Here is a 14,531-nt window from a genome sequence, read left to right as displayed (position 1 = left end):
GTTTGTTTGTTTGTTTTTTTCCATTCACGCTATTATCTTTTGGTCTTTCAACAGTGATTCAGAATGTTACACACAGGGCCTCAACTAAATCTCCAGATAAGACCCCCTATGGAGGAACAATAGTGGGTGAGTCTGTCTTGAAATCTACATCTACATTAAGCAAATCAGACTCTTGTTTTGATAACAAGGCTGTTATAGAATTTTGCACTGTGTGCAGGTCTGTTAAATTGATGTTGGTTCATTTCCTTTCATTGTTTAGCATCCTGGCTTGTGTCCATTCCAGGCTAGGATCCCGCAGTGTTACGGAAACAACTCCAGACTGTACCTATTGGCTCCCCTCCTACCTGCCTACCTGTTGAAGTTGTGAGAGAGTTTTTGTCATATTGCATAACTCTTTTAAAAGTTATTATTGGTAACAGTGTTTTTAAACTTAAGGAGCCATTCTACAATTTTTAAGTCTGTGAATTAAGTCACATTATTTTGGTTGTTCAGTTCTGAATATGAAAAAAGATTATGTTTAAAATGTACTGTCATATTTTTTCCCAGATTTTTAAACTTTGGGTTGAAATTGACTAAGCAAAATAAGCTCTAAGTGTTATGGTTCCAATGCTCTGAGCTTTGTTTCAGGATGCATTTTCTTTTATTACATCTGTTTTCTTGCAGTCCACCTTGTTATCCCAGGCCTTAATGAAACCACCGTAAAACTTCCCACTTCCATAATGTTCGAGATTTCAGAGGCAATCAAGACACAGTTAGGTAAGCGGCCAAGATTTATATGTGAACTTTGCAGTGACGATATTAGCACTGATATTCCTAGGATGTCCAAGGGATCTAGCCAATGAGCTCTTTGAAGATCTCGAAGGGAAAAGTAAGGGACAAGCATGTACATGTGAATAGGAATAAAAGACTATACAACTGCCGTGGAAAACGGTTTATGTCCATTCCTCAAAAAATTAAAAATAAAATTACCATGAAAGAAAGGGAAAGTGTTAGTCGCTCAGTTTTGTCTGACTCTTTGAGACCCCACGGACAGTAACCCGCCAGGTTCCTCTGTCCATAGAATTCTCCAGGCAAGAATAGTGGAGTGGGTAGTCATTCCCTTCTCCCGGGGCTCTTTCTGATCCAGGGATTGAATGTGAACCTGGGTCTCCCACATTGCAGGCTTTACCATCTGAGCATCAAGGATCAAACTACCTGACCCAGCAATTTCACTTCTGGTTATACAACCAAAAGGATTGGGAGCAGTCTTAAAAAGATATTTGTACATTCATATTCACAGCCGCATTATTCACAATAGCTAAAATGTGGAAAAAATTCACGTGTCCATCAACAGATGAATGGATAAGCAAAATGTGGTGTGTATATGTATGTATGCGTGTGTATATATGTGTGTATATACACACGCATACACACCATGGATAATTATTCAGTCTTAAAAGGGAAGGAAATTCTGACATTTACTATAGTATAAATGGACCTTAAGAATATGATGCTAAGTGATTAGAAGTCACAAAAGACAAAAGACTGTTATTTGAGATACCTTATTTGAGATACCTAGAGTAGAGAGATTCATAGAGACAGAGAGTAGAATGGTGGCTTCCAGAGACTGGAGGAGGAGAAGAATGAAGAATTAATGTTTAATGGTGCCGAGTTTCAGTGTTACAAGATAAGGAGAGTTCTGGACATGGATGGTGGTGATAGTTGTACAACATTGCAAATGTATTTAATACTGTTGAACTGTATACTTGAAAAATGGTTAAGATTTTTGTTATGTATCTTTCACCATAATGAAAAAATTGGAAAAAGAAGTAAAGAGTAGACAGGATGGAGTGTTGGAGGTATTCAAATAAATCACATTCTATAGGGAAATAGTTACTTTATATTTTTGAAGGAAGAGTGAATATTGATCCAATTATCCAAAATATACACATTTATATAGTAAATTATATTTATCATACTGTACTATCAAGGGACCGCTAGATATTTTCAGTGGGAACTGAGGTAAAGGTCAGGTTTGTTTGAATTATTATTTACTTGAGATTGATGCTGTTTCCTACTTCTAGAAAGAACCTGAGGGTTTCCCAGGTGGCACTATTGGTAAAGAACCTGCCTGTCAATGCAGGAGATGTATAAGATGCATGTTCGATCCCTGGGTCGGGAAGATCCCCTGGTGAAAGGCATGGCAACTCACTCCAATATATTTGCCTGGAGAATCCCATGGACAGAGGAGCCCCCTAAGTGGGCTACAGTCCATAGGGTTGCAGAGTTGGACACAACTCATATGACTCAACACACACACACACAGATAAAACCTGATATGATTTTAGTGTTTAAAAAACATAAAACAAAAAAAACAGCAAAACTCCTTTAAAGGGCACCCAGGAAATAGTTGGAGCAGCCAGTGGGCTAAGCTAGTTGCTGCATTTGAGTATCACATTGGTCTGAATTCTCTCTATAGCAGAGGATCTCAACCCTGATGAAACATGAGAAGCCCTGGTGGGTTTGTTACACTGCTGGGACTCACCATACTTCATTAAGGTTAAGATCCTCTGCTATGGAGAGAATTCAGACCAATGATTCAGTTGTTTCTGGGGTGACACCTGAGAATTTGCATTTCTGCCTAGTACCCAGGTGATACTGATGCTGCTGGTCTGGAAACCACAATTTGAGAACCTCTAAAGTCTCTGGAAAATGTGTCTCTGGTAAATGTCCTGGGCCACTGATAAATATGGAGGACTATGGCATGATGTAGTAGAAATTGAATAAGACTTCAAAATGTAGAATATTCTCCTTGAACTAGCTAAGAACTTTAACACTTGTTATAATTGAATCTTCACATATTACGAGTTTGAAACAGGTCCAAGCCCCTGTTTAGTAACGTTTCTTCAGCAAATATTTAGTAAAGATTACTTGATGCCAGAACTACAAGTGGCAGGGGAGGAGACATAATGGTGATTTACACAGACATGGTATCTACCCATGCAGGGACCTCAGACTTAATTTCTCCTCCCTCACTAGAGGTTTGACCTATTCACTTATTTGATGTGAGGCAATCAGACTGTAACAGTTTTCAAAGGCAGACTCTTAAGTTCTCCTTAGCTATAATTTGAGAATTTCCTGGTAGAAAGAGGATCAAAGCCTTAAGTGAGTAGAGAGGATTAATCGGAGGACTATTACTCTTATAATTTTAGAAAATTTTTCAGAATTGATGCATAACCATTTTATTAAGATGTAAATATATTTGCTAATAGATCTTTGTGATTTTGTGCAGTCCTTACATTTTTACTGTAAAAATATTCATATCTGTTAGTCTTATGGTGAGTTACTTAGAAGAATGTAGATGAGCAATTCTAGGCTTCCTTTCTTTAATTTGTACATCAGACTTGATCACCTCCTGATTAGCTGTAAAACCTGAGACTCAACTCCACATCCTCACAAATGCTGTGCTAAAGCCAAGAGGATTCCAAAATAAATTCCCTCAGTGAACCTGTGTTTAGAACCAGAGCTCAGGACTCTGGCACTCACCAGTTCTCTACCCAGAGCCTATGTACTTAGCCCTGTGCCTGGGGAAGATTTGTTTAGAAGGAAAAGAAAAGGAAGGAGCTGACTGATTTCTTACTGATTCAGCCCCTAACCTGTTCATCAAAATACAAAAATCAGGATTTGTGAAGGAGACTGAAAGTGAACAGAATTTTTTCCCAGACTACTTACTGCTGTCATTTTTGAACTGGGAGGTATTTTAGTTCTTAGTTTTGATAATATCTATCTCCTAATGTTTTTTTTTTTGCAAATTTCCACCTGCTACCTTAATATCAGTTCAGTATTTTGTTTTCTCTAATTTAGAGAATTAAATATTTGATTCTTTGGTTTGCTTTGTTGTTTGCTTTTTTTATTCTGATAGAAATCGCCAAGGCTTCAGGATTAAGTGTGATTTTAGTGGAGAAAATTCTATGCAAATAGAAAATGCCTTTTAAAACTTTTTTTAGTATAAATTAATTTAATTTAATTTTAGGTTAATTACTTTACAATATTGTATTGGTTTTGCCATACATCAACATGTATCTGCCACAGGTATACACGGGTTCCCCATCCTGAACCCCCCTCCCTCCTCCCTCCCTGTACCATCCTTCTGGGTCATCTCAGTGCACCAGCCCCAAGCATCCAGTATCATGCACTGAACCTGGACTTATTTCTAGGGAAACAACTATCTTTAATGCATGGCAAATTTTTGACACATTGAAGAGACTGATAGGCAATATGTTTGAAAATTTCCAATAAATCCATCAAATGTACCATCTTAGACTATGTTCACAAATAACATTTTAGATTTACTGGGTTTTTTTTTTTTTTATGAAGAGTGAGCATAAACATTTCTTTATACCAATGAGGGAGAAATAAATTTTCCTGATTATTTATCACTGTCATTCAGAAAAGTCGTACTGTGTGAGGGGCAAATCCTAAAAATAATATCCTCATTCCAGCAGATCCCAACACGGGACATCAAGAAATTAATAGCTTTTGTTCTGAGAATACATGATGTGGATAATGAGAGAAATAAAAACTAGTGATATACATACTTCCCAGGGACATAAAAACGGTTTGTCAAAACCAAGACTTAGCTTGCCAAGAATGAAAGAAGCCAACTGTGTTGAAAAAAGATACAGAAGAATCAGAGAGGAAAAGGAATTTCCTGGGTTTTAGGCCATGCTCTCATGCATTTTTGCTCTGCTGTTGCCAAGACTGGTTGTACATGCATAGTGTGGGTGAATACTCATGGCTTGATAGGAGTCATAAAGAGTCTCCATTCAAGTATCTTCCCCTTCAACCAATTTCTCTTATGTCTGAAGTCCCATATTTAGAAATACGATATTCCCAGGTGATGCAGTGGGTAAAGAATCTACCTCCCAATGCAGTAGATGCAAGAGACATGGGTTCATTCCCTGGGTTGGGAAGATCCCCTGGAGGAGGAAATGGCAGCCCACTCTGGTATTCTTGCCTGGAGAATCCCATGGACAGAGGAGCCTGGCGGGCTGCAGTCTACGGGGTTGCAAAGAGTGAGAGATGACCGAGCACACGCACACATGCCTCTGTAAGGAATTAGCGATGTGTAGAGAATACAAACAGTTCAGTTCAGTTCAATCACTCAGTCGTGTCCAACTCTTTGCGACCCTATGAACCGAAGCATGCCTGGCCTCCCTGTCCATCACCATCTCCCGGAGTTCGCTCAAACTGATGTCCATCGAGTCAGTGATGCCATCCAGCCATCTCATCCTCTGTCGTCCCCTTCTCCTCCTGCCCCCAATCCCTCCCAGCATCAAAGTCTTTTCCAATGAGTCAACTCTTCGCATGAGGTGGCCAAAGTACTGGAGTTTCAGCTTTAGCATCATTCCCTCCAAAGAACACCCAGGGCTGATCTCCTTCAGAATGGACTGGTTGGATCTCCTTGCAGTCCAAGGGACTCTCAAGAGTCTTTTCCAACACCACAGTCCAAAAGCATCAATTCTTCAGTGCTCAGCCTTCTTCACAGTCCAACTCTCACATCCATACATGACCACTGGAAAAACCATAGCCTTGACTAGACGGAACTTTCTGCTTTTGAATATGCTAGTTATCCATTTTTCTTCATCAACAGTCTAATTTTAGTTTAATGTAATTGCCCTGTAACAGCATGCATAAAAAGCTAAAACAAAGCAGTTCAGAGCATTGCCTGAAAATCTGGGATCTGGAGGTTAAAATAAATAATTTTTTTTTAATAAATAAATGCATAGTCCTAGTTAGCTAAAGAATCACCAAGAGCATAGGATATTACACGAGAAAGAAAGGATTACCAAAAATCATCCTGAAGGAGAAAATGACACTGAAAAAGAAGAACATTAAAGATAAATCTTATAATCTTACATTAAAAAAAAAGAACCTTCCTTTCTTACATGCTGAAAATAACAGAACTAGAGCTCATCAATGTTTGGACTCAAGAGGGAGGGGATATATGTGTAATTATAGCTGATTTGCATCATTGTACAGCAGAAAATACAACATTGTAATTTACCTTCAATTAAAAAATAAATTAAAAAAATTGTAATCTGAAGGTTTTTCCTGTGCCAGCAATCACAGTGGTTCTAAACCAAAGTTCTGACTACAAAAGAAGCAGGAAAGAAACGTTGATGAGATTTAGAAAGCTAAAAAGGATTTATCATAAAATTATGCTGAATCTGTTTAGTTTTCTAGTTATTCCAGAAAAAGTCCCTTCTTGTTATGCCCTGCTACACTAATTGAACAATGGTATTAAACGTTTCTGCTGTATAAACATGTTGTATAAACATGTTGTACAGCTTCATGTGCACAGAAAGAGAATGCACACTCGATGGATAGCTAGGGCGAGGATACTAGCACTTGTGACACCTGTTTCTAGCAGTTTAAATCACTCCTGAAAATCATAAACTCTAGGAATCTATTGTATGCTTCATGATACAGACTGAAAATTGATTTGCTTCCATGGTCTTTGTGAAAGGCATGACTTTATAACTGTCTTTAAGATCATCAGAAAATAAGTATTTTGTGCCCATGTTCACTGAAAAGAAGAAAATGATCTTTATGTCTGATGTAAACTGCAGGAGGAAGTTACAAAATTTGCATCCTTAAAGAACTTTGAGAGAACAGATTAGATCAGTAGTTTTCAACAGAGGGAAATTTTATCTCCCCCTCCCCCTTCTTCTGGCAACCGACTCCAATATTCTTGGCCTGGAGAATCCCACGGTCGGAGTAGCCTGGTAGGCTATAGTCCACGGGGTCACACAGAGTCAGACACGACTGAGCGACTTCACTTTCACTTTCCCCTTCTTCCCCCTCTGGGATATTTGACAGTGTCTAGAGACATTTTTCGGAGAAGGCAATGGCAACCAGCTCCAGTAGTCTTGCCTGGAAAATCCCACGGAGGAGCCTGGTAGGCTGCAGTCCACGGGGTCACGAAGAGTCAGATATGACTGAGCGACTTCACTTTCACTTTTCACTTTCATACATTGGAGAAGGAAATGGCAACCCACTCCAGTGTTCTTGCCTGGAGAATCCCAGGGACGGCGGAGCCTGGTGGGCTGCTGTCTATGGGATCACACAGAGTCGGACACGAGTGAAGCAACTTAGCAGCAGCAGCAGCAGAGACATTTTTGGGCTTCCCAGGTAGCTCAGATGGAGAAGAATCCTCCTGCAGTGCGGGAGACCCTGGTTCGATTCCTGGGTCAGAAAGTTCCCCTGGAGAAGGAATGGGCTACTGGAAGTCCAGTATTCTTGGACTTCCCTGGTGGCATAGATGGTAAAGAATATGCCTGCAATGCAGGAGACCTGGGTTAAATCCCTGGGTTGGGTTGGGAAGATCCCCTGGAGGAGGGCCTAGTACCCCACCTTAGTATTCTTGCCTAGAGAATCCCCACAGACAGAGGAGCCTGGTGGGTTACAGTCCTTGGGGTTGCAGAGAGTCAGACACTGAGCAGGTAAGCACAGTAGAGACATTTTGGTTGTCCAGCTGTGGAATCCAGTGCATAAAGCCCAGAAATACTGTTGAATATCCTACATTTCACACTAAAGGCCCCCATAATAATAAAAAAAAAAAAGAAAGAAAACATACAGTCACAAATGTCAGTGGTGCCAAAGTTGAGAAACCCAAAGAGTTCCTTGTAGCCTTAAGACTTAAAATCCCATCTGATTATAACCAGTTCAAGGTGACATGATCAGTGTATCTAAAAAAAAAAAAAAAAAAAGAATTCTTTCAGGCCACCAGACTTTTGAAATATTGTAGGTAGGTCATTGATTCAGTGTGCCAAATAGATGAATCGAGTTAATCCTACATGCATTTTTTGAAATGGAGAATATCTTAATCATTGGGCAACTCTGGCACAGAAATGTACTTTCGTTTCCTGAATAGTTGTCAGAAGAGAAAAAAAACCAGATTTCATTTTTTTACACAAAGACCCAAAGAAAAGATCTATGTTAATATGTGGCTCAAATAAATAACCGTTTGTAATTTTTTAACCACAAATATCTTCAAATATCTTAGTTTCCTATGTACATTATTTATGTTTTTCTAAAACTTTATTGCCATAACCTATTACATTTTTACCATATATAATAATGGATAATTTCTTTTCATTGATTAAAAAAAATAGTAGTAATTGAGTATAAAATTCCAGGGAGCATTTTGCTATACAACCTATGTCTTCAAGAAACTGTTTATGAATCAGAATGACTTGAGAGCTAGCCAAGTACTGGGTTGTCATTTTTTTCTTCCTTCCAGTTCCAACTTAGATCTTAAAGTATTACCTAAGGTTAATGAGAAGGAATTCTGAAGACTGTCACTACTAATACTAATCACTGGTAGAAATGCACAGTAATTGTATTGACTGCCTGGTGGGAAGGAATACAAGCAGAATAATCTTGAGATAGTCTGTTGGTTGATTGTTTTGAGGGAAGTATATTTGGACACTGTTATGAGGAAGTGAGGTAAATTGTTTGTTGTCTGATTTTTTAGCTAAGAATGAAACCTTGGCATTGCCTGCTGAGTCTAAAACACCAGAGGTAGAAAAAATTCCAGCGCTGCCCATAACAGGTAATGAGATCCCTATGTTTATTAACTTTGAGAAAATACATAATATATTTTTTCAAATATTAAGTGATAAGCCTGTATTTTTTTTTTTCAGTGAAGAGCCAGTAGGAAGTTTATTTTGATCATAAGCACACAACAATAGGCGACTCTGGGTCTTTAATGTTCAGGGAAACAACAGATGCAAAATGAACAATAAATCTGTAACAATAGAACCTACATTATTCACTCCAGGTGAAAATTGTTACCTCAACGTTCTGAAATATTTTTATACTAAGATGTAATACCATGGTTTTGGCGCTTTCCATTTATAAGAAGATATGAGAGCATTTTTCAGTTCTTCACTTTCACAAATGATTGGTTTCTATGAAAGTACCCTGGAATAATTTAGTAAATGGCTCTTGAAGATTAACAACCTTCATGAAGAAAATACAGAATAGCTCATTTTTAAAATCCTTTAAAGAATAAATTCAATGTGCATTTTCCCCAGTTTATCAACCATTACTAACATTCAGCATTTTTTTCTGTGAACAAACTGCCCAAGTCCAGCCCATCAGGAAAACACTGTTCTCTGAACTACAGAGTCTTTGCCAGAGCAATACCACCTCATTCAGGACTCTGTGAAACAAATACCTAGCAAGGATTCCCCTAAATCTTCATTTAGCAAAGCAACTCCAATCTAAAGTGAGTTTTTAATCATAAAAACTCACATAAAACTGCTGTAAATTGAAAAATCAGTGATATTTACCTTGTACTAAACTCTGACTCATAACTTACACAGAGAAGATAAAGATTGGTGGGGAAATAGAATGACCTGATTTCAATAAACCTATTCAAGTAGAAATATTTCTGACAGAGTAAGAAGTATTTGGTCCTGACTGAAAGCGAGAGATGGACCTTCCATCCCCTCCCTACCTTCATAGAAATTGGAGGAAAGGTATAATCTGAGGCTGGAGTAATCCATTTGAATGAAATTCCTAGGTAGTTTTCTGACTTCAGTCTAATTGGTAAATACCAAAAAAAGGATAGGCATGACCCAGTGGAGATTCTGTCGACTTTTCCCAATGATGCTTCTCTTGGCGTAGTATATGATGAGGGCATCTATAGATTTCTTAGTTCTCTGCCAAAACTTCCTTGGGACTTTCCACTTCAGAAATGCTTAGACAAACTTTGTAATTTATTATTCACTTTTATTGTATTTCATATCCTTACCCTACAAAATTCTGGAATTGTGTAGCTCACAATTCATGCCAGATTTCAGTGATCCTGGTTCTTATTTCTCAAAAACTATTTACCTGAGGGTCATCTTTGCCTTTGATCTAGCACTTGAAATAACTCTGTGACTTAGCACTTGAATCCTTATAATTTCAACCCTCTTCTAAGCTTTGCATGTTCACTGCAGTTTGGAAAAGAGAATTCTTATAATGTAATAGTTCTAAATAAATCTTTTTGCCCTGGGTCATTCTTTTAGCTGCCCATTTATTAAGTCATTTAATAAATATTTATCATGTGCTTGCTTATTATTCTCCAGAGTTTGTGCTAAGTTCTGGAGATAAAGAGAAAAAAAGACACACAAGAAATTATGAATAATCTGTTAATTGCTTCCATGAGGGTCAATTCCATGTGCTTTTTGAAATACCTGGAGAGTGGACAAACCTAGAAGGGAATGGTTGGAAGGAGGTGTCAGTTCAGACACTAGGCCAAGCCAGGGAGCCCTTACCATAATTAATTTGAAAAGAATTGGTCTGTATACATGTCGGTTCTAATTCTAAAGGGCAACAGCAGTACCTTATGGTCCTGAGTTGTTTCATTTTATCTTAATTTGTAAAGCCATCTTTTTTCCCTTCCAGTGACTCCTGAATCAGTCCCAAGAACCACTAAGCCCACTGTGTCTAGTACACTAGACATTTCAGAAACAACACTGGGTAATTCTCAGAAGTTTTTTTTTTTTTTTCTTTAAAAACAAAAACCACCCCAACCCTCATAGAAAAATAACCTCAGTGTCTTGGCTTCCTATCCTCCCCACTTTCTTTCCTCCCTTACAGGCAGTAGTACATCTTCCTATTTCTTGGATCAGTTCCCTTAAAGAGTTAACAACATGCCTTGATCCTGGTGACTAATATTTTGGGCAGCTCTGGATGTTAGATGCTAACTGCACACCCTTTTTACCAGCCTCTTGGGAGGCATAGAAAACCAGGATGCCAGCCCTCTAATCCACAAAACTTGGAGGGGTGAGAGTCATGACTGTGTCTGTGCTTCCCATTTCAGTTGGCTTTTCCTGGGCTTATGTGTAGTAAACTTAAGGAGACTACTCAAAAGTGTAATGCTTTTTACTAAGAATTTCATGTCATGCAAGTTAGCTGTTTATTGGCCTGAGAGAATCTAGGTTGCTTTATTCTCTTCTCCTTAAAAAACATTTTAAAAAGGAGAGCATGCACATATATTGTTCTGTCCTTGTGATGTTGATCTTCCATGTTACACCATGGTCATTCAAAGGTAGACCTTCAAATTAATATAACTGTGTAAAAACTTTCCAGGGGAAGCCAGCTATTTCCATGAAAGCTATCAGCTGTCCAATGTACCCTCCATTATGAGCATGCCTCACATGATACGGTTAAGTCAAAATGTCAAATCCTGATTCAGGGTGTTTCTAACTGAATTCTTCTTTATTGCAGTTCTCAGGGGAAGGACCCCCGGAACATCACAAACTATTTTAATACCTAGGTTTGAATTGCCACTGAGCACTCTAGGTAAAAATTATTAAACACTACAGCTTATTATTTCCTTGGAAATTTTATGCATGCCTGAAAGAAACCCTTAGGCTAACTCATTCAAATTTATCTCCTCACAGAAAAGTAGGGACACATGGCTTATAGAACAATAAATGCCTGAATGCCAGGTCCTTAGATACTATAAATTCTTTATTTTATAATTTAGGATACTAACTAGTCATTCTCTATATAAATCCTTTGGTTGTTTTCCTTGGGAGTAGTCATATTTTGATATTATATTTGACTGTTTTAATTCAAAATCACTGTCACTGGATAAATTATTTTCTGTATTTTTCCAAAATAGCTTTTTACTCAACTGTTTCTCTTGAAAGGGAAGATATATTTACGATATTTCTATAGACTGCTTCTTAGAATTTGAATGTGATATCAAGGAAGTTATTGGGGAAACTTAAGTATAAAGATATGTAATTACTGCAATTCTGTTTTTAAATCTATTGGAGGAACATTGTCTAGTTCAGATGTGTTTGATTTGAATTTAAACAAAATATATCTGAAAGCACATATATGTATTGCTGAAAAAAAATAGAACACTAGTTTAATAAAGATGAGAAGAAGAACCCAAACTCCTTAAATTTAGCAGCTTGATTATAAAAAATAGAAAAAAGCTGTCTTATATAATCCATCACTGAAACATAGGAGTAAATAAATATATGTACTACTAACAGTCCCTTACTTTTCCTGAGTAATTTTCATTTTTGTGATTGTTTTTTGTTTCTGCAAGCTTGAGATTTTAAAAATCTTTCTCTTACTTGCACTTCAAGTCATAACATCTCTTGTGTATTTTGTTGCAGCTCCGAAAAGGCTTCCAGAATTTCCTCAGGCAAAAACACCTTTTCCTTTTGAGAAACCTGGGGGCACCTTGGGTAATAACAGTACCTTGAATCTGCTGTTCAGTTGTGGGTGGTGACTGCTTAATTCTGTAGGACACATTTACTGGATCCTAGCTGTGCAAACCTCAGTGAGCTGATGATTTCAGTCTGACTCAGCCAAACAAGTGGTTGACTTTTTTTTCTCTGATTGACTTTTCTACAAATTCAATAACAATTATTAGTCTGTTAATTCCAGAGAGCCAATTTTGTTAGTCTTCTGTCCTTAGAAACATTAAGAGTATGACACCAAACTCTGGTCTCCATCTAGTCCCTGTTCAAATGCTCTCTGAATGAGTGTAGTGTATTGATTGCTTCCTGGTATATAATGATGTTTAGTTGGATCAATGTGTGTTTTTTTATTTCAGGCTACTGGTAGCCATTTAACGACACAAGCAATCTATTTCTGTCTATCCTCTCAAAAAAAATTTTTCAGTGAATTCCATTTCTTTTTTTGCTGTAGCTTCACGTGAAAAGCCAGGGATTGTGCCTACAAGTAAAATATCTGAAGATTCCAAAATTCTACCACCTCAAACTGGTAATTACATTCTTTTTTTTTTTTCTAATAGATTGGAGCAACAGTATTGAATAACTTCTCTTATTTTTATTTCTATAGGTTCTTTAACTGATTATCCATATATTTGTAGTAAATGGTAAAGCTATAATCTATTCTTGGTGCTTAGATTAATTTCATTTTTCTCAATACAAAAGCAAAATATTTTTGCATTTGTTCTAAAGATCTGTGTTTTAATGTCTGGATATATAGTTAGAAGTCTGACTCGAAGATGAACTGCAAGTTGGCTCATTGAATTTCTAGAGATCTCTTTTCTGACATGAGAACAGTAATAAAAATAAGCTCTATGGTAGTCTTATTTAACAATATGAATTTAATATTTCATTTCAGGTAGATATTTGCTTCTTTTTCAATAAAATATTCAGTGAACATTTGAGAGTTTACCACATGCAAGATATTATTACTGAGTCCTAAAATCTGTAAACATATTGTAATTTAGAGGAGAGACCACAGGTCTTAACACTAATACTGGACCTTGGTTCCAATCCTGGCTTTACTACCAACCACATATTTTAGCTATTTTTCTCTACTTTTCTGGATCTTGGTTCGCTCTTTTGTAAACTGTAGCAATCGGCTTTTTTCTCCTGAGAATTTTTGTGTTCTAACACGAAAACTGATTGAGGGAAATAGCTTTCCTTTCCAAAAAATAGATTTTTTTCTCTCAAAAATTTTTACCTTTACACCTTTTCTTTGATGTCTAGCAGTCAACCAAAGAAATTATTTAGCATGTGAGAAGTGTAAGAAAGCCTCATAAACCACTTTGTGTGATTACTTCCATGATCTTTGTTTCACTTATTTTTAATTTTGTGAACCTTCTGGTTGTGATTCTTTTAGCGCCTATAACTAGCATGCAATGTAGTTAGACATTCATGTAATGACATTAAACACACCACCATTCTGTGATATTCTTCAGGAAGGAGTTCAGCGTGTGACTGGTTTGAGAAAGGATGAGCATGGGCTTATGGACACATAGATCTTAGTCAAATTATCTTTCTCTGATGAGCGTAATGGATTCACATCTTAGCAAAAGATACAAAGATGGCATCAAATGAACTAAGTGTGTCTGTTACAGTCTCCCCTAGGTTTCCCAAGCGGGAAAACATCTGTAAGTTGGCTGTGGGTGTTAGCCAATCTAGAGAAGCCTTAAATTGGGTCTTTCTAAGCCTTAATTCCCCATGTCCCTGCCCTTAAAATTCTACTGCAATTACTAACTGTTGGTGCAAGACTACCTTCAGAACCTAGGTTACTTGAGTATAAAATCGGGTGGAGTTTCATACTCCCCCACGGCACACTGTGGAACAAGGCTCATCTGCGGGCATGTGTGCTGGTTTATCTGCTTCATTATGGCAGAGCTTACCTGACACCCACCCAATCCCCCATCCTATACAAGCATCACATCTACCAAACCGAGGACTGTTAGGGCCCACTGAACTATATACCACTTAGGTCCCTTTTATCTCTTAACTTTTAGGTTATAAACATGGGGACATAGATTTTCCTGGGCTTCTCTTGACCAGCCACTATATATTTGGTGTCTATGATTATTTAAGAGCAAACTGACCAAAACCTCTAGGAAACCCCTTCTGTGATTTTAATGCCTAGGATATGAATTATATATAAAGCCTGAATTGAAGTGAGCTTTGGGGAATAGGGAGAATATGCTGGGAGGTGAAGATTGTGAAGTTACAAAGAGGATACAGATAGATGAG

General features: G+C 37.6%; 1 protein-coding gene across 50 annotated transcripts in view; it reads left to right on the top strand.

Moving 5' to 3' along the window:
- Positions 1 to 14,531, top strand: part of ABI3BP (ABI family member 3 binding protein) — a 293,296-nt gene that overhangs the window by 138,375 nt on the left and 140,390 nt on the right. For all 50 annotated transcript variants that reach the window (XM_060416671.1, XM_012188960.4, XM_060416802.1 and 47 more), the window contains exons 8-14: positions 55 to 126; positions 664 to 756; positions 8,519 to 8,596; positions 10,441 to 10,515; positions 11,266 to 11,340; positions 12,174 to 12,245; positions 12,712 to 12,786. In XM_060416671.1, coding sequence (XP_060272654.1) covers positions 55 to 126; positions 664 to 756; positions 8,519 to 8,596; positions 10,441 to 10,515; positions 11,266 to 11,340; positions 12,174 to 12,245; positions 12,712 to 12,786 — 540 coding nt within the window. The remainder of the gene's footprint in view (positions 1 to 54; positions 127 to 663; positions 757 to 8,518; positions 8,597 to 10,440; positions 10,516 to 11,265; positions 11,341 to 12,173; positions 12,246 to 12,711; positions 12,787 to 14,531) is intronic.

This window comes from Ovis aries, chromosome 1 (genome assembly GCF_016772045.2).
Source record: "Ovis aries strain OAR_USU_Benz2616 breed Rambouillet chromosome 1, ARS-UI_Ramb_v3.0, whole genome shotgun sequence".
In the NCBI taxonomy this organism is placed as follows: Eukaryota; Metazoa; Chordata; class Mammalia; order Artiodactyla; family Bovidae; genus Ovis; species Ovis aries.
Note: the sequence above shows the minus strand (reverse complement) of the source record. Positions and strands in the feature narration are given on the sequence as shown.